The 24,527-nt window shown below is 41.4% G+C and overlaps 1 protein-coding gene across 7 annotated transcripts in view; it reads left to right on the top strand.

Moving 5' to 3' along the window:
- fat3a (FAT atypical cadherin 3a) overlaps window positions 1–24,527 on the top strand; it is a 188,993-nt gene that overhangs the window by 116,281 nt on the left and 48,185 nt on the right. For 5 of the 7 annotated variants that reach the window (XM_030109193.1, XM_030109189.1, XM_030109187.1 and 2 more), the window contains exons 5-8: window positions 7,815–7,876; window positions 15,888–16,202; window positions 16,912–17,122; window positions 19,105–19,173. In XM_030109193.1, the coding sequence (XP_029965053.1) occupies window positions 7,815–7,876; window positions 15,888–16,202; window positions 16,912–17,122; window positions 19,105–19,173 (657 nt within the window). The remainder of the gene's footprint in view (window positions 1–7,814; window positions 7,877–15,887; window positions 16,203–16,911; window positions 17,123–19,104; window positions 19,174–24,527) is intronic. The other 2 variants (XM_030109191.1, XM_030109192.1) reach the window with 1 other exon arrangement.

The raw sequence follows: 24,527 nt of genomic DNA, 5'->3' as shown, positions 1-24,527 counted from the left end.
CGCGTGACGCCTCACACCGTTTGTTCCACAGATAAGGCTTGTCGTGAAGAGGAGAGGGCGAGATATAATTGGATGCTTCTATATTTATCTTTCCTTTAGCTGAGACCCCTGTTTTGAATCAGATAATGCTCCACCCATTCCCCCCTCGTTTTCTTTTTTTTTTCTCGCAGCTGTCTGTGAATCTCGGCCCTTATTAAGGAGATTCTTCCACTTTGCTTTTGGTATTGTCATCTTTTGTCTCCTCGTGTTCTCTCCTCCTGTCATCCTCTCATGAAGTCTGTTTTCCCTCCAACTTTCTTCTCTCCATAGGAGAGCCACCACTTCTCTTTTTCTCAGTGGTGGATGTTGAATATTTGATTCTGCTGCTATGAAACATTGATGAATGACTGCAAATCATCCATCATATTCATCCTCTCTGATTTACACATTCTCAATGTTATTGATGTCCTCTTACCATCTGCCCGATTTCCTCTTTCACTCTCTGTTTATTTCCACTTCCCCTTCTTCTCTAATAGTAACCTCCTTCCGTTGTGTTGTCACTGTGACCCTCAGCGTTCGAAGCTACTGTATGTCGCAGCAGCAGCTTTCAAGATGCTCAGCCGAGCGGCTTTGATTTGCCGTTTTCACAGAAGACATCTTCCAGGAAGGCTTTTCTTACTGAAACAGATGCAGGAGCTGCCGCCTCACTCTGCATGTTGTCTTAAGACTGCAGTCACTCTCAACGTGTTGTTAAACCACCTTCTCTTCTAGGAGGTTGTGTAACTGTAGGATGACACAGATCATTAGATGATTTGTGATTGGCCCTCATGGATTATGTCGAGACTGACAGAAGTCGTCCAATTCATGTTCGCACAAAAAGCTACTGGCTGGCCATTGAACTGTTGGGACAAAGATTGAGACATAAGAGTAAAATATCACTAAATATAATATTCTAGTGTATGGTGTCCTCTGGGTTCTGTCTTGTTAATTTTCTAATTTCTTCATTACGTTATTTTCTTTTCAGCTCTCGTCTGTTTTCTTCTTTTTGTCATATTGATTCTGTTTCCCCTCGGCTCTCACCTTTCCCAACTGATCAAATCATCCGATAGTGTGACCAGAGTTGGTAGATTCAATTGGATTAGTGGTTCCCATCCTTGGATCACGCCACAAGGCTTTGCCTGCTACCTGATTGCCTATATTGCATTTTCTTGTTAAAAATCCCATAATGAAACACACTAGACTCTAGAATAAACATGGGAATTGCTTTGTTTTGAATGCTTGTGCATTTCTGCTTAGCGCTGGCAAGATGTATTGATTGATTTCATCATTTTGCCAAATAAAAATGAATTCTACATGGGATTGTTTTATATCTATGGACCGCAGAGCAGGTATCTACATTTGAGTAAAATGTCCAGTAGTGTTTAAACGTGGTTTCCTAAAACCCAGAAATTGACTAGAATTCACCTTTTAACCTCTTTGTAATTTCAGGGAAGGAAATTGATTACATGACTTGTAAAAATGTCCAATATCGTCTGGCTTTGACAGCCCAGCAATATTCATTGAACCCCCTGAAGGGTTGGCAAACATCCAAAGTAAACTTTAATTTGACCACTTTCTTCATCAAATAGTCTTTATCTGTCATTTAATACTCATACAGTTTGCACAACTGAAGATACATTGTGTTGCTTTTCAGAAACAGCTTGGTGCAATTTATACAAGTTAATCAAAAAAATTGCGCGTCGACAGATAATTCAGTGCAGATGGAACATACAGCGTACCTGGAGTCTTTCAATGGCCGTAAAGAGAGGTAATCAACTGTAACTGAAACCCCACATGCAGCATGCAAACTGCTGTGCCAACAGATGTTTGGGACAATCGTTTAATAATTCATTCCAGCTTTGTTGTGTACAGTTGGATGCATCTGCACCGAATGTGAAATGGCAGCTAACCCCAGCAATTACTGAAATTATTGTTGTGGTGCTTCAGACACTGTAAATTGAGGGCTGGGGGCCACTATGTTCGTGGTATGCAGGTCTTCGACCAAGTAGGTCATGGTTTCGAGTGCAGGCCAAGTATTTCTGTGCAAAGCTTGCATCTGTAACCCTCTTTAAATATCCATGTCCTTTGATGTAGTGGCGAAATGTTTTGGTTTGACTATTGCGTTTTTCTTCTTAGTTAAAATTAGCAGTGGCATTCATGCACTGGAATCCCAGTTTGTTCAATATAGTTCTGTGTATAATCCATCCGTTCATTAGATTATCTTCCGCCTTTGACACAGCCGAGCTCAAAAGCTGTAACAAAGAGCTAAAACCAAATGAAAACAATTGAAATAAATGGACATAGTCATGAAGTGATCATATCTGGCGGTGAATGAAAAGCCAGAGATGGTGAATTGTGACGGGATTCCAGAAGACGCTGCCTGAAGACCAAAGTGTGCATCTCCTAGAGATGTCTCGATAAGCATAGAGACTTCTCTCTGGGTGGAGGGCTGGTCACAAATTACACCTGCTAGAGTGGCTTTGCTGAGAATTTATCTTTGGGAAGTATAAAAGACAATCTACAGGGGATATATCACTGCGGACATGACTGTACCTCAACATCTAATGGATTCATAGTCTTGGTGACATGAACATCACAGCAACATCCAAATCTATTTTTGCTGCATATTCGACAAATATCCAGAAACCGCATACCCTATTTCTTTCATTGAGTCACTTATCCTGTTTCACCTGCCCGGTCTGGTGATCGTAATCAAGCCATTCATCCAACAGGGAGTTTGAGCCAATGCCTGAAAATCTGGCTGCTAATGGTCTCTTTGCTTCATAAGTCTGGTAGACACCAGGACGAAAAGCACAGGCCATTACGGCGAGTGAGGGAGAGTAGCAACCTGGGTATTAATGTGAAACCTTTTTACACGGACACTCTCTGCCCTTGCTAAGCTGCGATACTGCGCCTGAATAAATGTCCAGCATTAAAGGTCTCAATTCCTCATAAAAAAGACAGCTCTTTTTCTGCTCTTTACTTCTTCTATTTTTTTTTTCCTGCAGTGGGAGCAAACATGGACAGAATAGTCAGTGGACAGACATGGTGTTTGTAATTTATGGAGTTAATTTGTCGTTATGCTTCTGGTTGCTAATTTCAAGAAGAGTACATTGAATTGCACAGGAAATATCTTATCAAATCTAGAGACTGTACTCTACAGTCTGGCAGCCTTGGTAGGTAAGAAACAGTGTGTATTGTTCCAAGAAGTATTCTAAGCTTTTGTCATGTAGTTTCTGTGCCCTGTTGTGTGTATCAGAGTGTTGCTGTGTCTCTTTCAGTATGTGTGCATGTGCGCTGAGCAGACTCCCACGGTGTTGTCGGAAAAAAAAGTACTAACTAGTCATCATGCTTGGTTTTGTGAGAATGTGATTGCAAGGGAATGTTCCACACCGAAAGAAACTGGTGTGTGGGTGACCATGCCCAACAAGAGGTTACATGAAAATAAATATACATATTCATGTAAAGAAAAGGGGCCAGCATCATGACAGGGGAGCGAGGAAACGACAATAGACTCTTTCCAGAGCCTTGTTTTGTCAGTGTTGCAGTAATAAGTGTGAAAAACAAATAACTGGAAGGCAGTCTTGTCAGTATGATTTTGCATGTCTGTTGCAGCTGACATGAAAAACAATGACGCAAAGTAACAGTGGATGGAGCAAGAAGGCCACATTTTGCAGCCGGTTGAGATGTAAGGATGGAGACGGGACCCAGACTGGAGTTTTATTTGAAATCCCAGTCAAACAGTGACCTTACACAAAAACCTCCTGCTTTGAATAAGGTGTAAAACATAAATTAATCAGGGACTCATTGTACAATTGGCATTTATCTTTATGTATGTTTTCAGCAAATAGGGGAAAAAAAAGCACTTTTAATTACGGAACACCAAGAGGGTTGAGTCATCTTAGCTATACTGTCTCTTTAGGAGGTATATATGTTCAGCAAAGAGCACATTTTCTGGAATGTAAAATGCTGTATGTAAATTATATTTCTGGTTGGATTACCTTCACAATTGGCAGACTTGAAAAATAGTTTGTTTGCCTTTTCTTGTGGTTTTTCTTGTGGATGTGGACAGCCGGCACAGCTACATACGTGGCATGCAGGGATGCCACGGATAAAAGTGTGTGTGTGTGTGTGTGTGTGTGTGTGTGTGTGTGTGTGTGTGTGTGTGTGTGTGTGTGTGTGTGTGTGTGTGTGTGTGTGTGAGAAAGTAGCCTTGTCTGGCTTTAGTAATTAGTTTTCTGTCAGGGGGTACGCAACAACAGATGGTGTTTCTGTGTGCAGTGAAAGAAGTGAAAATGGTACAGAAATGTAAAAAATTTTGCAAGCTTCAGTTCAGCATCGAACCATACAAGAGTATTTGTGTGTAACTCATATCCATTGTTCGGTCCATGTTCCAGTTATTTCATGTGTAATAGTGTCTCAAATGCTGATGTCGGCGTGTCTGTCATCAGTTGTTAATATTCTCCGTCTGGAATGTTTGGAAGGGGGTTTCTGCATGCATATGTGTGTGTGTGTGTGTGTGTGTGCGCGCGCCTTGTCATCGGCTTGTGAAACAACAGCTGGTTATATACAGGGAGACAGTAATTTACAGATTCAGTGTGTTTGTGTGTGTGTGTGTGTGTGTGTGTGTGTGTGTGATGTGCTCTGCTGAGTGCTGTCACTTTCCCTCGCCGGTTAGAGTTAATAATTTGGCCCTAACAGATGCAGGAAGCGCAGTCAGCCGCTCCAGGCTTGTTAGCGACGTCAGTGTACACAGCTAATGTAGCGTAAAAACCCAACAATTGTGTTGTCATCAATCAACATCGTTTTTCTTTGATTGTTCTGCGCTGACTGGAGCTGCCTCCAGCGAGCGGAGGGGCGTTGGTGCCAATCAGTCTTATAAACAGGTTGGATTCAGGCTCGGATGCTCGGGGTCCAACCTTAAGAAGGCTGCCTGTCATCCGCTTCCAACTACTTAAACATGTTTGATGTGAACAGAAGACAAAATAGACAATGCATGGTGGAAATACCCCCAGGCTACTGCATGTTTAACCAAATATGCATCAATCACCAGTCCTCCCTTCACCCGACCCACAGTTTATTTCATTTGCCGATAGAATCCATATGATGCATGTATCTAAAGGCAAAAGCAGTGTAATCCTGGTGTTGGTTCGATTGGCAGAAACACGGTTTAAATATCCAAAACAGATAAAGCCAGACTGCAGTAACACAGCAAAACAAAGGGAGGGAGCGAAGTTTGTCTGAAAGCACAAACGCGCTGAAAACAAGTCATAAATCTGCAGTGTGTACGTGGATGAAGACGCATTCGCCTTATGTTGTCACATGGATGAGACAGAGAGGCGTACAGCACAGACACGTTTTCCAGCGTCGCTACGAATTCATTTACTTCAGTAATAAAGTGCAATTTGTGTACACACATTGGAAATCCGTCTTGCAAATATAATTACAATCACAGCTCAAGCCAAAAAGGATGTGATTGGATGAACAAATTAGCATGACTTGCCTTAGCATGCTTTCCTGCTTGTAATTATTTTGCTCATAAATAAATAAACTGAGGTTAAAACTAATATTAATTTCCAATAAAAATGTTGTTTTGAGGCCATTCAGTAAAACATGGAAAAAATATGTCTTATGTGTCAGTGAATACTGTCAGTACAAATAAAATAAAAGAAAAATTCCCTTGAAAACGTTGACATGTAAACAGGGCCTGAAAGGAAGCCGGACGGTCTGCAGATGATGATATATAGGGAGACAGCATGAGTTTAGACAGTGTGTGATTCAGGAGTCCTGCTGTTCTTTATATCTTAAAATACAACGACAGTCTTTATTATTCTTTATGGTCTGCCGTTAAAGCAGCATTTTTCACTTTGGGAGTTGGGATAAATGTCGTCTCCCTGGCACTATTAATAATTTAACAGATGGTGGGGATTATCCCCTTCCTTTGCGCACCGCACCCTGCTCCTCGTGATGTATTTGTTTTGACAATTTTGCAACTGCGCCCATTATTTACATCCAGACTCTCATCTGCAACATTTTAATATAGCTGAAATGTGAGACTATATTGTAATGCATTTTTGCCAGGGAAGCATTTGTCGTTCTCGTGCAGCAGGCAATATGGAATAAAGAGCAGAAATTACAACATTAGTGTATCCGTTGGAAAAAGTGTCGCAGTTTCCCTGCAGCTCAGAGAAGTTCACGGTGTATTTCTCTGGGTGTATTTCAGAGCAAATGTTAGTCTTTGTGCTGCTTCATTGTGAGGTGGTGGGTCTCTGGGGAGTTCAAGGGCCCAGTGGTTTGGAGGGAAGGAGCTGCTGCAGAGTTCAGTTGTTCGCCACAGGAACTGTGCTGACTGGTCATCTGCACTCTGGAATGATTCTCTGTGATGAGCATACATTCAGTAGATCAGGGCAGGGTGCTGAACGATACGACCTGCAGGCCAAAAACCTGCAGGGTGGCGTCGTGAAGAGAGGCTCAGCGTTAACTTTTTGCTCTTAATATAAGGGCTGTTACATTTTTATTTATTTACAAAGCAAAAGACAAAGCATCAGAGGTCGACTTTCAGTGTTGAAATCAGAAAATTGTTCAGATATTGTGAAAATACATTTTAAAATGTCAAGAAAGGCAATATAAATGTATTTCTATAAGCGCCATTCAAACACAGTTCTTCACAAGGAAATACATTAAAAGAAAGCAAATAATCTTAACAGAATATGAAAGACATTGAAGCAAAGTGATTAAAGGTATAAAAAGGAGAACAAATAAAGTAAAAACTTTATGGAGGTAAAGGTAATAAAAGAAGTTAAATGTCTGGTTTAATGGACAGTTGCTTCATACCAGTATAATTTCTACTGCATGGGAATTGTTCAGGCACAGAAGTGTTCAGAGTCCGTCTTAACACTCATTAAATTCCCACATTCAAAATGCAAAGAAGCATAAACATTGTGAAAACAACGGTGTAAATCTGCATCTGATGAGTGGAAATGCACCAGGCAGCACCTGGCATGCCTTTCATCTGCAGTCAGTGTCGTCTGAACTTAGATTTAAGGGAAGAATATGTACAGAGTTTTCAAAAAGAATAGTTTTAAAAGAAAAGCCTGTCCCCAAAAGCCAGCGCGTCTCTATTTGTGTTTTCATGTCCCAGACTGGAGCGTGCCTCGACTTTCACCCACTCACTTTTTGTCATCCTCTCCATCCCTCTCATCTTTGTGTGTCTTCTCCAGCCCTTTCTTCGGTCTCTCTCTTTTGAAAGGAAGATGTTCTGACAACCGAGATGTTAGGGACACAACCCCAGAGGTCGGTCTCTCCGGTTCAGACGAAAATATTGAGCTACTCACCACAAGTTTGGGGTCGTTGCAAACTTTCACATCTCTGAAAGTTTGGATTTGATCTGATTTAACCTCCCATACTGAAGGACATTCTTAATTATGCTAATGATGGCCGCCTCTAATATAACACAAATAGAGTCTGCAACACACACACCCACATACACATTTCACACAGTTGGTGTTAAAAAAAAAAAAAAAAATGTTGTGACATAAGTCATTTTGAACAGCAACTAATAACCGTGGTTTCTCCCCCACTTTCTTTTTTTTTCCTCTCCTTCAGTTATTCTGTGTAATTAGAACAAGTCAGCGATGGTGTCAAACACCCGAAGCTAATTACCATGTCACTTTGCTCATTGGGCTTACTGGCACCACTTTGTGTGTTTATTTGTGAGTGTGTGTGCGTATAGTTGTTTGCGTGTGTCAAAGAGAGTATTTTTTTTTAATTGTTTTCTCTGCTGTTTTCTGTCTCAGGTCTAATCACGACAACCTCCCGGAAACTGGACCGCGAACAACAAACAGAGCATGTTTTAGAGGTGAGGGTTGTGTGTGTGTGTGTGTGTGTGTGTGTGTGTGTGTGTGTGTGTGTGTGTGTGTGTGTGTGTGTCCATACTACACAGTATGAAACAGAGATTATGACTCCAGTTCTGGACATCGTACCTTATATAACCAAAATTATACACAACGGTTTGACATATTTGTTTCATATTTTGTTCTGTGATAATCCCATGCAGTGTGTGAAGGAGATTTTCTTTTTCATGAATTGTTTATGGACGATGACTCAGCAGTGAGCTGAAGTGATTTATTTATTTCATTTTTATACAACACAGGCTCAAAACCTAAAATATGTTTTCCATCTTTTCTCACTCATCAATTCTTGATTTGAATATGCTGTAGCAGCAATTCAGAAAAGGTGCATTTTCAAAAAAGTAATACCTTGGAAGCCATTTTCAAAAAGTTCCGTCTTTAGTGACTTCAAACACTGTTGTTTTTGACTCCAGAATGCAACAGAAGCTTTCCGCTTTCACACAAAACATTGTGTCATGTGCCTTATAGCGTGTATTATTGAACGGTCTCAACATGCTTCACACCATGTTTAATTCAGTGGTCATGGCTCCCACGTAAGGCGAAGTACACCTCTGGGAGCTAGATGGCGTGAGGTGTCTGTCTCAAGTACACTTCAGCATATACACAAAACCTTGACTTATTGAATTGGTTAAGCTTTACATTCACACATTGTTGAGTAGACAGTTAGCAGTAAACATAAACACCACAATCGGCATCCTGATCAGTCAGCAGCCATATAAATCTATTTTCACATTTATTCTGTATACTTTTTGGCAATGAGATTCAAAGTTCTGGAAACCGAACAGCTTTTTTCTTGTGTTTGTACGGTAATAAACCACATTAGCCAGCCTTCATACCTGTAGTTGTTGCCAGTTCACCATTTGAACATGAACACTCAACTCGAACAAATCCAACTCTTGAGATATTCTTTTCATGTGATAACAGAATTCTGTTTGAAATACCTTATTGGAAAATTATGTATGTATGTTTGAGTCCCTGAGGCCTTGGAAATGCATCTGAGAGTGTACTGTGTTGTCACACACTGCATGTCTGATACGTGTTTTCATCAGACGAGGAGACAGCGGTCACTGCTTGCAGGTTTCAGCTCTCTGTTCATCCACAACATTCACCATGTATACGGTAACTGGAGTGAACGCCATTTGTTGATAAAGACTGTATAAAAGAAAACATGGTATAGTGACCTTGACTTGAAGGAAAGAGGAGTAAAGTATCACATTCACATAAGTCCTGCTTGTGGTGCTTATCAAAGGACTCCCGGTAATGGCGTGTTGACACTCCTCTCCTTGATAATGAATGGAACTCGGCTGACGGCGCCTCGTGGCTGCCAGGACTTAGATGAGAACAAATCGTTCCCCCCGTCTTTGCCACCGCGGCGCACACACACAAACATGCACATTACGGTCCTCTCTACTCTTTACGAACCTCAAAGAGGCTTGCGTTAGCTTGGTAATAGAGCTAGCAAAAAGACAGCGGGTGAGCATTGGTCTCTATTAAACTGTAATGGGAACCTGTCTCCGTTCAGCTCTGCCCTGATTGGGGATAAATTGCACCACTGGCTTCCTCATGGCTCATAGAATTTGCCGTGTGAACAGTGTGTACCCGTTTTGTGCACGTTTTGTCTGTGTGTATACTGTATTCAGCCACTGTATGCTGACTGTATTGCGCATTAAGCACATTATGAATAGGCATTTGTTGTCATAATATATCAAGTTCCCAAGTCAATGCACATGCACAAGGCCTGTTATATGCTGCGAAGACAGACTCCTGATTTTATTTTATCCTTCCAGATAAATAATGAAAAACAAAAGAAATTATTAAGAAAAGTTAACGTTTTGATGTGTTGGAAACCGCTTGTTTGGATTATTTCTTCAACCCTTGTGATCTTTCTCTTTCCCTCTCAAGTCAATGAGACTCTTTTCCAGCATTAGTTTGTATAAATAAATAATTGACCAGGCTAAAGACTCCTTTAAGCGACATCATTTTAAAGTGAAAAATGGAAAACTTTCATTTTGTTTTGGGTGACCGTTCACAACACAGCAGTGCTTGGAGCCATTGAAAAAGCAACTTTTTGAGCACGGCTGCCAAGGTGGAACTTTTCAAAAACAGTCCATCTTTATGGAAACTGGGAAAATACAACTTTTTGAAAACACTACAACTTTGTCTACGTCCATACAAAGAAAAGTGCAACTTTTCTGAAATGCTGCTTCTGTTCTGGCGCCCCATAGTTAAAGAGTTAAAGTCTTTTGATTTGTATTTCAGGGCAGTTTCCAGCACATAACGTAAAGCGTCCATCAGTCCAAACAATCAATTCAAAGTTCAGTTTAAAGTAATTCTTGAAGTTTCAGCATTGCAACTTTCTGCAGCAACTGATTTCTTACCAGAGAGTCTTGATTGGGAATCAAATGCAGAAATAGAATTTCCTTTTTGACCTTGTTGAGTTTTATTTCAAAATGAAGTGCCATGTAGACCAACTTAATGTCTATGTCAAAAATTCAGTTTTCAAAATGAAAACAGCCCTAAACCTAATAATTTAATTAATCATGATAAAAAAAAATCATCTTTAGTTATCCCTGCTTTAATTAATCATGATTAATGTGATTACCTCTGACAGCCCTATTAAAAATGTATACCTTTTCTTCTTAAAATGAAAAAAAAAAGTGTAATGCTATGCCTTGAACTGTCAAATTACCATCATGATTGCTTGCATCTCTTGCATTTATTGCCTGCATGTTTTAGGGACAGATGGTGAACAACTGTGTCGTCAAACATTGTTTTGTTTTTTTTTTTTCTCCATCGCTGACACGGGGAAACTGATTCACTTTTCTTTCTTTGGGGCTTCAGAGGCTACACTGAACCATTCGCCGATGTTATATGTGTCTCCATAAATTACGCGTGTTGAATCTGATTCATCACTTGAATGATAGACGGAACGGATTCTGCATGAGGGTTTTCATGGCTTTTATCCGGGGTGAGCAGCTGGAGGGACAGAACTGCTGCCACATGTGTAATTCAGTTACGAGCTCCACACGCACAGCTGTATCGGTTTGATGGCCTCTCTTCGGTGAGCTCTGTGTCACAAATTCCATGTAATTAACAGTTAATCCCATGTTATGAACGGAATAGGAAGAGTTGATGATGTTCTCAAGGGGTGTATCTTTGACCGTTACAGTATTATTCCTCATGGATGATTTTGTCTGTTCGCTTTTCTGTATCAATATATAGGAAATATAAATTGTTCTTTTGGCTGAACTTTCAGCTTTTTGAGTTTCAAAGCAAAACCTTACACTAAGCAGTTACACATCCATCCATCCATGTTCTGCTCCCATTTCATCCACTCTAAGGGAAAAGAGCCAATCCCAACCAGTGATGGACAAAAAGCAGGATCCACACTTGACAGGTTGCCAGTCCATCACAAGGCAAACGGAAAAAAATGGACACAAGCACAAGCAGTTAAAACCCTGAAACCAGTAAAATCCTAAACATGCATGGGGTCAGTATGCAAACTCTAGAGCAGGGGCACCTAATCCTGCTCCCGTAGAGCCTCCGTCCTGCATGTTTTAGTTCTCTCTCTGCATAAACACAGCTGACTGCATTGACAGGCTCATTACTGGGCTTTGCTTGGTGCTTGGCGATGAGAGAATCATCTCATCAAGGTGTGTTGAAGCAGCGAGGAAGCTACAACTCGCAGGACTGGGGTTCTCTAGAAATTGGATTAGGCATCCCTGCTCTAGACTGACCCCCCCCCCCCCCCCCCCCCCCCCCCCCCCCCCGAAAACTATTATTGACCTGGAGATTTGTCCTTCTCTGAGAAGTCGAACCACTATTCCAGTGCCCGGTTAAACTGCAAATATTTGGCTGTGTATTTATTCATGTTATTCATAACATGAATAACAGGATGATTCCCCTGAAGTGAATGGGACTTGTAGTTTGACAATTTGTGGAAAAAAAATTCCTGGGGGCAGTGAATATGAATCAAGAGATTGTGTGGAAGGTAGAGTCACTTTGTCCTTCACGCATTTTGCATTTCATGCTCAGCTGAGAGGGCAATGTTTTTAAGACAATCACCCAACACAGAGTCTGTTGGATTTCTGTGCTTTCCATGTGAGGCCACTAGTTGGTACTGCGGGTCAAAAATGTGTCCCAGCATGTGACTTAATGGTATAATCAATGTACACTTTCTTGGGAGAAGCAGTTGAACTGCATAAGATTGAGCTCCTTCCATCTATGCAGAAAAACAATAACTGCAGCAATAGTTTCAGAAAAGGTGCATTTTCCTCTGTTTGCAACGAAATGGAGACATTTCCAAAATATCTACACTTGATGCTGTTTTAAAAAAGGGGCTTTTTCAACTTGTTCTATAAAATAACAGCCAAAGCACAATGGAAGTTTAGCAGTTTCACTTGAAATGAGCCCCAATGTAGTTGCAGTTTGTGGTATATTTAAATCATACCCGATGGAAGCAACATCTACAAGCAGAAGCCATGAGTTGTTCGAAGAATCATTTACAAACCTCATTCCCTGAACACCTTGAATGGATGTCTCCGGTTCCAGAGTGAATCTAAACTGAGCAACAGCAGCGCCCTTACAATATCGTCTGCTGTTGATACTGCAGGTAACTGACTAACTAACACTGCCTATCATGTTGATGCCAGTTGTGTCGTCGTAAAACCTATTACTGTTGACATTACATGAATGCCTCATAACATGTTTTTCCAAATGAGAATTGATAATGGTGCTTTTATAAAGCACTGAATCATTAAGCACAATCGAAATGGAATCAGAATCATAAAAATCGTATCAATTCCTAGACAATATGTCGTCACGTAATCTCTTCTTCCTCAAAAGGTCATTGGTGGTGCACAGATGTAATCTGCACTTAAGTTCATCCTTGGGGTTTAGACAGACTGAAAGGTTAGCTTAGTTATTTAGGTTATGTCATCCGATAGAAGCAAATTAGCATTGTTGGCCATCAAACAAGACTGTTTTGAAGATACTAAACACTATCTCTAATATGGCGCACGGTGGTGGCAGCATCATGCTGTCCGGACGCTCAATAGCAGCAGGCAGGAAAGATAGTGGACGAAAGCCGCTCTATGGAGAAAGAATTATGACCGAGAAGATTTGTTTTCCAGCAGAACAATGACTTCAAACATACAGGAAATGCTACATAAAGATGTGTGAAGACAAGGCTATAAGGTGGGTGAGTCAAAGACCAGAGCTTCATCGAAGTAAGGGTTTTTAACAGGACACTTTACAGCTGATATATGTGTAAACCAGCAGAGCCTGAGCAGCGCCGCAGTGAAGAATGGGGTGAAATTGTATTTTCTAGAAGAGCAATCTTTATTGAGACCTCAATAAGGGTAGCATATAAAGCACCTTTTTTTTTCTTTGGTTTTTATCGACTGGGTATTTTTTCCTTTTTCCTTTATTATAGTGGAAGTTTTCCATTACACACCATACTGATAACATAGCAACAGGAGAACATATGAACCACATGAAACTCCCCACCCTTCCAACCCTCAGCACATGCTTTGTCTCACACGAAGTAGCAATGTGTGGGTTGAATGCTGGACCTAATGTTCTCCACATTGCCAGATAAATAGCTATAAGGATTTCTTGTTGGAGGAAAAAAAAAAGCATTAAATCTTTGTTTAAAGTGCACCAATGCAACCTTTTTCAAGGATGAGTACAAGTATGATTACGTACCTTTAGTTGCTTGCTAAAGTTAAATGCCATAAAGCCAAATCCATACGTTGCCACAACCTGCCTCCTCAACCTGGGCCTTGACGCGGCGTGCTCCACCAACAGCCTTGAAGGCTTCACTACGCTGCTGCGTTTCCAGCACACAAAGGGCAGTGAGGTATAACGGTCAATCAATGATTATGGCCTCAGCTGTCTCATTGTGTGTGCTTAATGTGAAAGGCCAGTTTTAGACACGGTCCAGAGTTCACATGACTAAAAAAAAAAAAAAAAGAAAGAAAGACATTTCCTAAGATTGAAGCGTATTTTTTAAACTTAATACATCATCAAAGCACATAGACCAGAGGACTCTCTCTCACTCTCTCACTCTCTCTCTCTCTCACTCTCTCACTCTCTCTCTCTCTCTCTCTCTCTCTCTCTCTCTCTCTCTCTCTCTCACACACACTCACACACACACACACACACACACATCATGCTTGCAGTCATCCTGAGAGCCCTTGAGAATCTGTATGTAAGAACTACACATCTGACATTTCCCAAAGTGACAGATCTTCCGAAATGAAGCCAGCCGCGAGCGCGGCGGAAATGAACTGCCGCTACGTCGTAAATCTGTGACAAACGGAAAATTGACTGCGCTTCTCTTGAAATTAATATAAATCCCAGGACAATGGGAAAAAGGCTGCTTCACAGCTTGCGCCGGCTCCACCTCTCAGTGATCACCTTCTGTATAATTGTTGAAGTACATAGGCTTAATGAATTAGCTGTCAGCACACAGGAAGACAGATTCTTTTCTGCTTCATTTTCATTAGTCAATGGCAGACAGAGACAGAGCAGCAAAGAGAATTAACAATGACAGCTGCGTGCTGTGTATTACGGAGCTTTTTTCTTTTTCTTTTTTTTTTTGCTCGTTCTGTATTTTCTGCTTGAATACGGGAAATGCACAGATTCTGAGTTCATCTAATTTCTTTTTCTACATTAATAGGTAGCAGAAAGAAAGATATTTCATGGCTGTGTTCCCTACAGTTACAGTTAAGACAGTGACAGTTACATAAAATATGATTTGTGGTTTTGTGGTCTTTGCTGGTGTTTTCAAAATAAGAGTTTGTACCCGTTTTGAATGTCGTAATAAACATTTCCTCATTGTGGGCTCACGAATATCCAACATGCATGGTCTGCCCCCTTGTCAGAGATTTTGCCCATTAGCTCATAATATCAGAACAAATCCAGCTCACATAGAACCTGTCTAATCAAGCACAAGCTGAAGGTCGCTCGCCAAATGCTTACAATTTTAGCCCATCTAATTTTTTGAAAGGTGTTTGAAGTGTCTTTTTTTAACCCCAGAAATAAAAAATGAAAACCATCATGTGCTATTTATTAATAGCAAAACCTATTACAAATGTATGAAACTGAAACAGACATATTTCTTGTCATTGGGGAAGTAGTTCTCACAGAATTTATGTAAACAATACTAAAATCTTTAGTATTTCGCTCCACATATTTGTGTGTTATCTATAAAACCTCTTAAATATGCCCTCAGTGTCTATTGTGACTATTATTGTGATTAAGAAATGGGTGACAAGTTTTCTATTATTCCATCAGGTGTTCCTGGGTGTTACTGCTCAGGGAAGTGAGTACAAGTAGCTCTGTATTTTTTTTATTTTTTATTTTTTAACTTAGCTTTGTTAGTTTGGATTTCACAAAAAAAGTAATAGTTTTTTTTTTTTTTTTTTTTTTTTTTTGAAGAACAAATTTTACCAGAAAAGATCAATCTGCTAGTCAAGTACAACCGGAGTTTAGAATTACTCATGGTTTACATGACAATGTTTCAAGTGGAAATGTGTCTTTTCTGCATTTCTGTTTCAGGAAAGTTTTGCATTTACACAGCAACATTTTGAAAATTATGTTCATTTACATGGGAATGGCAGAAGCGATGAAAACAATGTGGTTAGCAGGAAAGAGCAAACGTTGACGCTGTCAGTTGCTTCTGTAATGAAACCACACACACATGCACACAGGAAACAATAAATATTAACATTTGCCGGTACATAGACATTCACATGACCAGACAAGGAAGTTAGAATGCTCTTACAGGTGATCTTTGATTATTCCCAGGAGAATATGAATGGGGAATTCATATTCATGGAGAATTTAAATGGGGCCAGAGGCTGTCCTGAGGAGAACCAGGACCAGGAGCGCCATAGAGGATACTTTTATTGTGTATCCATTTTCAGCAACGCTCTTCCTGTTCCGCCTCTGCAGGTGTTGGTGTCAGACGGCGGTCCGAGTCCCAGGCAGAGCACGGTGTGGGTGATGGTTCAGGTCCTGGATGAAAACGACAACAAGCCCACGTTTCCTGAGAAAGTCTACCAGGTCAAGCTTCCGGAGAGAGAGCGCAGAAAGAAGAGCGAGCCCATCTACCGGGTGTTTGCCTACGACCGTGACGACGGGCCAAACGGCGACCTCTCCTACAGCATCGTCGATGGGAATGAGGACGGGAAGTTCTTTATCGACCCAAAGACAGCCGTGGTGTCTTCCAGGAAAGCGTTCAGCGCTGGGAGCTACGACATCTTGACTGTACGTAAAACGTAATCATTAGAGATACATTTGTTTTTATCTCAAAATCTTGAAATACATGCTCGAGCTGGGCTCGTTACTTTAGCTTCCTGTTCTGCTTTTAGGTGTTTCTGTTATTGCTCACCATGCTTCGCCCCACATGTTTTACATCCCAACTTGCTGCAACACACCTGAATCGTCAGACTCACCAACATCAATAAAATTGAAGGAAAAAAAAACATAGACAAGGATCAATTCATAGCAACTGATCTGAAATATGTACCAATATGCATATATCATTGAATTATAGACAGACCAATTCCAAAACTTTGAAATATGGAGGCTGACTGGTTTTCTGGTTACTTGTCACAGACCTGCAACATCTTATTTCAACCTCCAGTCAAGATATTAATTAAAATGTGGTTTAATTTTGTTTTTATATGTGTTAATTTAGTAAGGAGCGAGAAAAGAATGGTTAGAATAACCATAAAACTCCAGGTTGAGGCTCTTAATGAACTTCTGTTCATCGACATAAATACACACACACACACACACACACACACACACACACACACACACACACACACACACACAGTGTTATTGAGACAAAACCAGCACTGAATGAGAAACCCATTCTGTGCACCCATCCTGTTATCTTGAGGTAAATGACTGCATGGGTTCGAGAGCAGGTTTGGGATAATCTGGGATCATTTGATTTCTGTGCTTCCAGATCAAAGCGACGGACAACGGCCGCCCTCAGAAGTCGTCCACAGCTCGCCTGCACATCGAGTGGATCCGCCGCCCGCCGCCCTCCGCCGCCCCGCTCCTGTTCGACGAGCCTTTCTACAACTTCACCATCATGGAGAACGACAAGGTGGCGGAGATTGTGGGCGTGGTGTCCCTGCAACAAAGCCCCGCCCCTTTGTGGTTTGACATCACAGGTAAAGCCCCTCCCCCTTCCTGTCAGCCGGCGTCGGTTGTGTGATCGGCGGGCTTCGGTGCATGGTGTGTGCTGGGCTGACAGTGTCACTGTGTGTCGGTGTACACGAGGAGCAGCTCAGGTTCTGTGGCCTCGCTGCATGATCTGTCCCGTTCCGCCCATCCCAGTCGGCATTGCGACAGCTTCTCCGGCTGCCAGGTCAAACAGAGAAAACCGTCTGTTTTCGATAATGAACCGTTGGATTAAATTTCAGATCAAACTTGAAAAATAGTTGTTTATTGTAATGACACTCTTCACATGCATTATTCCTTTGAGATATTTAATATTATTTATATGATTATACATTATTATTATGCCTCTACTAAGAGGATGTGATGATTTCACCTCAGTAAAGAACATTCTGATGGATTTTTTTTTTTTTAGCGAGAGAGTTCCCCTATAAGTGGAAAATGCCCAACATGGCACACTTAAATCCCTTTGATCCGTCAAAGTTCAGTTTCCCCCACTTGAAAGGCTTAACCAGATTATGTCATGCCCAATGTGCTAAGCTCAATTTTTTACACATTATGTACGGTGATGATTCTACTGCGGTAAAAGTGATTTCAGAATTCAAATAATCAACATGTTTGATACTAATTCTATTAGGTTTTCCAATTTTTTTCTTCTTCTTAAGCACTGCAGTACATGCACACTGACAGTGCTTCATTGATGCAATGCATAGTGCATGGCTCCAGACAGCTCCAACTAGATGGACAACAGCAAGTAGGAAAAGATTTCCCACAATGCACCATCCATCTTTCCTTTTGGGCGTCACTGAGCAGTGACAGTCGGCGTGTATCCAGCTGGAGATACCTTCTGGCTCGTGCTTCTGGCTCTCCATAGCTCCGTCCACCCTTTCTCTCTCTCTCTCTTCATGGTTTGTGCTCATTTTGTCTCACTTGTTTCTCTATTCGATACTTTTTTTTAAGATGTCAGTAGTGTGGATATATTTCAAAGATGGTTCAATCTTCTGGGCCTAAATCACAATTATTTCATATTGAACAAAAAGCCATTCAAAAAACTATATTTTTTGAGGAAAAGGAATCCAGAAGTGCTAGGGATCAGTAACCTAGACATTGTATTACAGGTATCAAGTTTGATTAGTTATATATTATTTAAAATATTAAGCCTATGTTTACCTCTTTCAGATGCATGTGAGTATAGTTTCAGAGGTTATTTGTATTCAGGGTGTCACAGTGTTGCGTTTTGGAGCACAAAATACACATGAATTAAAGCAAGACACAATTAATTACAAGGACATGAACTAATGACTCTTTAAGTTGTGTTTCTCACAACAATTCCCTTTAAATCCTCTTTGAATTCATTCCGTTTATCTCTGCCGCCCCGGGTTCATCTGGCAGACTCCTCCAAATGTGAGGAGCCCAAAGGTTTCTTCCCCCACAAATCTTTGTATTGTTCTGCAAATTCTCTAACGAGCCAATGTCAGATTATCTTTACAGTTTTAAAAAGGATCCTCTGAAGGTGCTGCGGCTTTGAAACGCTGCCTTCACTGAGTCACTGTTGACATTTAGAGGGACAAAGCTCGTATGTGAACTCAAGAGAAAAAAACATGAATGAAAGGGAAAAAAAAAAACATTCATCAAGTCAAGCCACGGGATCTTTCAACACGACACCGTTTTTTATTATTCACTTAAGCTCACGTTACACTGAGTGAATACGAATGACACTGATTAGCAGGCGATGCCTGGAATTGGTTAATATTGATAAAAGTGTCATTTTCTTGTTAAAATACAGTGGAGATGTGGTTTCACGTTGATCTGGATGAGGCTCAGGTCTTCAGAAGCAGTTGCCGTCTCCGTCTCCTCTCCTCTTCCCTTTCGACCCCGTCCGTCCTCCCTGTCTCACCCTCTCTCTCCCTCTCTCTCTCTCTCTCTTTCTTTCTTTCTTCGTTCTCTCTCTCCTTCAATGCTTCTTGCCTGGAAGGTCCCAGGTCTTTCCGTGAGATGTTCTATATTCTGCAGAGCGCTTGTGGCAGGAACTGTTCCTCAGAAGGTATCTCGCTTCCAACTTCCACTACCGCTCTTCGCACCGTCTCTTCCTTTCTGTTTTTCCTTTCCCTCGTCTTTGATTTGTTGTTGTTGTTGTTGTTGTTTTTTGCACCCATGATGCACCGCCCTCCCCTCCCAGCTGTGCTTTGTCGCATGTGCTGAAATGTTCCCGTGATTGGTTGTTTGGAGGTGATGGGTTGAATGACGAACGCCATAAAGAAGCTGAGCCCAAATGGATGTGTGTGTGTATGTGTGTGTGTGTGTGCTTAGCATGAGTGCGCTAAATTGCAGCCAAGGTTAATTGAAGAGATGAAGGTTTGATAAAAAGGTAGCACAACCTTTTTTCAGGCTCCCATGGCAATAACCCGCGGGGTTACCTCAGTGACAGATTGTCTAATGACCTGCTGTTAGCAGCACCTGGACACACGCTCCATACGGAATTAATGCATGCCTCCAAGTTAGCGCAGGTCCGCACATGCACTCAAGGCTCCCGCTACCTGCCGGCCCATTAGTTAAAGTAATGGCTGGCTCGGACAGCTGGCCAGGCGGGTTCGGGGAGTTGGAGGGGGGGATGGGGGACAACGCTGCCGCCATCGGTCCTGTACGGCGCTTAACAACCCGCGGCTAAACCTCGGCATCCAGTGGCTAAACACCCAGCTCCCACCGCACTAATCCCTTCGAACAACACAAACAAGTACGCGGTGCTTTAAAAACACCTCTCAGGCGGTAAGTGAAATGGGAAAATTTATGCTGTGTGATTTTGGAAAGTGTGTCTTGAAGCAGATGTTGAGAGAAAAAAAGGAGAACCTCTGATGATGCTTGAACAGCCTTCCTCTTAATCCCCTCAAAGGAGTTTGAATGCAAAAATACACAGGACAGGCTTGACTCGGTGGCTAAGTTATTCTTTATTTTATTTATTTTTTATTTTTTGTGGATTTCACCTTTTTCTTTTTTCTTTTTCTTTAATTCTTGAGCAGTGGTTTAACTTAAAGTTGAATTATTTTGGACTGGGAACCTTCATGTAACTGATGACCTACACTTTAGCCTGTACCTGAACGCCTCATGTATCCACAGGGTAAAGCCCACCTCTTACCATTGATGATGTTTTCCATCATCAGAGATTCTCATCCCATTCATGTTTTCCACATCGGAAAAACCAACAGACCTCGTGAACATACGGCCGGGAAATGTCTGCTTTGTTGTTTTGCTTTGTTTTTTTCCCCCCTCTTCCATTTTGTCACAAAGACATGACGGTGGGATATACCTACAGCTGCCAGGTGGAAATGGATGAGTGTGGGACAAAGTGGCAAAGGACTCGGCACTTATGTTGACAACAGGTGGCGCCGCCTCGGTGGCATCAGTGTGATCAAATGTGCTTCTCACGGAGACACACACCTGCTTCTGTGGGACGGTGTTCGCTGTGATTTTGATCCCGAAGCTGAGACCAAGTCAGAGGTCTATTTGAGAACAGCCTGCTGTTTGATCTTCACCTGTGTGACATATAATGCTTCTCCAAGTGTCATTTATTCTTTCAAACATTGTCAAACAGTATTTCTTGGAAAGAGGAGCTCCTAAAATCGGTCTAAAGAGAAATATATATTGATTGTCACCCCACAGATTACGGTGAGACTTGCACCAGTTTTTACTAATTTAAGAATTCAGGAACTTGTCAGGGGATTTTCAGGGCTTTTGACAATAAATTATATCTAAAAACTACGTTATTTATTGATATGGACTGGGATATAATCCACTAACATGTTTGAATTAATTGCTAATAAATCTAATTTTGCTTTGCACAGCTTCAAAAGATCACTCAAGCACGCACGTTTGCATAAATCATCAAGCGCACACACGCACCATATCCTCTTAATGCACACTTGGGTGATCCATTTATAGCGGCAGCAGCAGTTCCGCCCAGCAGGCTGAGGCAGACAGACACAACACCACCAGCGGGGGTTCAGGCTGGTTCACAGACTCGCTCCGGTCTGCTCCACTGTACCTGTGGGCGCCGCACTCACCGGCGAGGACAGACAGCTCATATAAATGAAGAGTTTTTACTTTTGGCATGTTCAGTTTTGAGTTGAAAGTTGATGGGAAATCTGTGTTTTCATTATGTGTTGAGATTTAAAGTCCACAGAGGATATTTGAGGCATATTGAGCTAGAAACATTAAAAGAAGGTGTCATAAGGAAAAGCTCCTCTCATCGCCGTTTCCCAGAGCGAACCATGGCCGCCGAGGCCGAGGAGGTTAACCGTGCCTCTTCACTGGCTGTCGCCGGTGCAGACGAGCAGGCTGAGGTGAGACGTCACCGCGTTTCTGCGGTACGGCGAGCGTCCAGTCGAGAGAGGATAAAGTCGGCTTTAGGCCGGCAGTGGCAACCAATTTTAGAACAGATCAGAGGGGTTTTTCTGCCTCCCCCACTTTTTGCGGAGCGTTGGATTTTTCCCTCTCTGTAATTTGGCCACGGCAGACCGGAGGCTTTTTCCGGCCTCACTAGGATTCCTGCCAAACCCTCTTCTTCCGTATGTCCTAAATGAGGGTGATTAGGCTGGATGGCAGACACGGCTGCCTGTGATCCCAGTATGGTTACCTTTTTTCTTTTTTTTTTCCTTCGTCTTCTTCTTGCTTTCATCATTTGACCATTAATATTTAGTGGTTTACACAGCAAGTAGGTTACTGCTTATACTGAAGTCTCAATCTGACGTAAGGCATTTTTCCTGTTTTTACCCAAACTGTATATCTCTGTTTGAAAACTGTTGAGCTCTCTTAAACTGTCCTCAAGAAAAGGTCGACATGAAATCCTGCATCTCTAATCTGCCTGTAATAACAACAATGTTTAAACAGGTGACATTGTGATGAGTGTTGAGACACCCCTGCCACAAATTAGACTAATTAAATATTAATTTAGTCAATTTAAATGTTACTCAGAGCTGTTTCAAGGTGCATTTGTGTACAATTTATTGTCACATTTATTAAGCAGGACATTGTTTTGCTTTCTAACATCATTATTTGAAGCAGCCAACATTTGATTCCCATTAAAACTGGATAATGAGTCAATGTGATGGAAAAAAAAAGTGATTTTTCTTCAGCAAAAAAACATCAATAAATGCATGATTTACTGAAGAATGGGGAGTAACTCCAAGTTCTTCAAAAGTTGGCATCAATCACATCAGCAAATTGGCTAAATTGTCCACAATTTATTTGTGAAAGAGTCACATCTGATTAGGTTCTTTTTGTTTGTTGTTTCAACCACATTATGATAAAAACCAAACTTCCTCCTCATCAGTTGATGTATTTTCTTTAGGTGTTTTCCGGGTCTTTATTCTGCTGAGAGGACAAGCTCTGGTTCAGCATCAACTGGTTTCAATAAACCTTCAAACTATTCTTGATTAGACACTGAATCCATCACTGAATTGATGACTGCAAGCTGTGGGGCGGTGAAGCAACATGGGAAGAGAACATTTATCAATCCCGATGTTTGACGTTTGGCAGGCAGTCGTTTCCTGCAACGATAACAGTTCTGTTGTTGTGGTTAAATAAATGGAGCCTCTAATTCTTTAATCTAGAGAAGCTTATTGAAAAAGCCTTAATCGTTTTTGTATGTCTGCTGGAAGTTGGCAATTTTGCACCGATTCTCTTAACAAGCAAAGATTTTGCTTGCATGCTCTAAGGTGAAAGTATTTATCCGCTGACTCAAACCGTTCTTTCACAAAACGGACTTGACTCATGAGTCATAAACTGGAATTAGCTGTATCAATGGAAAATGTGAGGAAAATTGCATGTATGTTGTTCACCTACCTGTACTCCACACTGTGGTGATAAAAAAAAGGCTCCAGCAAGGAGCGATTATCTTCACAAATGTCACATTTTTTAAAGTTCTAGTTTAATATTGTGATATTGTACGATCTGTGTGGGAGACACAGAAACCTGACAGGTAGTCTGATCAGTCTGACAACCTGAAGCTCTCACACAGAGACACCAACAAGGCAAATCAAAGCCCCTCTCAACATGCACGTGTGGGTATTTCATGTATTAAACACAGATATTATGAGGGACTCCTGCAGCGTCTGAGCTGTCACATTCTCTAAAACGTGCAGACGGCGGGTCACGAGACATTTTCTGTTTGAGTAGCGACAGACACATCACCAGCGAGTCAGTCTGGCTGTTTGAAAGTGATGTTTTCTTAATTCTGCGTGGGCTGCGGGATGCGAACGCAGTGTGATTTCTGCATTGTAACCAGAACAGTTCCACCTACAGAACAGCTTTTTCCGTCTAGAGCTGGAATACAGGATGCCAAGATGAAAAAATAAAAACTTAATTAGACCTTCCTCTTTGCGTTTTTCGATTCTGCCTGTACAGCACTCTGAGTCATCGCTATAAACTGTGAAATGCTTCTCTAAAAATATGAAATAATTCCGGATACACAGGAGCTCATGAACTCCTTGTCCTTAAATGCTTTCCTTTTTGTTTTTAATATCAAGAACCTTGTGTTACTCTTGGATGAGATGGGGTAAAATAGGGCCTAAGAAAGGGTGAAAGGGCACTATTATGCTTTTCAGGTGCCTCAGGGCTCATAATTCCGATCTGTTTCACCCACCATAAGTCAGTAAGTTTAGAGAACCTTCAGAGACACACAGCTTTCACCTCAGCACGCATCGCTATATGTTCGCGTAAGAAGTGTTTTAGTGCTGTTCTTATAGAAAAATGGTTAAACCATGGTAAACGCTTACAGATCTCCTATTGTGTGGGCTGTACATCTGATGCTACACCACCCAGAACAAAATGAGTCATGATATTTCAGTCAACGCTAAGAGTTCACACAAGGACAGCTTTCCAAAAACTATTAATATTTTCCCACTTGCACTGTTATGATGAAACACAACATATTTTAAAGTTAGGAGAAGGTTTTTGGTGTTCAAGTTTCAGTACCAAGATGAGGGGTTAGAGGTATTTAAGCCACTTTGTACAGATGCATTTACTAGTTTTAGGCATCTGTGCTCATGTGGTGTCTATCATTTTATTAAGTAACCTGGCGACACTGATACATTTAGCGTACATTTAGTCAGTGGTGTAAACCAAGGTATACGCAGGTGTAAGGCACATACCTGCTTATCTTTCAGTCCGTATTGCATTCACCCACTTCCAGTTCCCCCCTGATGCCCCACTCAGCAGTATTTACAAGCCAGATTGCCTTTTTGAGCTCATTTACTTTCTTGTTTTTCTTGACATTCATGTCAGCAATACCACAATATTAAAAGGACCGTATCATTCAGTCGACATAATAGAATAAACAAATTGCTTGATGTCCCAGAAGGAATCACACAAAACTATAAACAAGTACTTTGTTCTGTGCTGTTT

Source organism: Salarias fasciatus, chromosome 14, assembly GCF_902148845.1.
Source record: "Salarias fasciatus chromosome 14, fSalaFa1.1, whole genome shotgun sequence".
NCBI lineage: Eukaryota > Metazoa > Chordata > Actinopteri > Blenniiformes > Blenniidae > Salarias > Salarias fasciatus.
The sequence above is the reverse complement of the archived record's forward strand: the minus strand, read 5'-3'. Positions and strand labels throughout refer to the sequence as shown.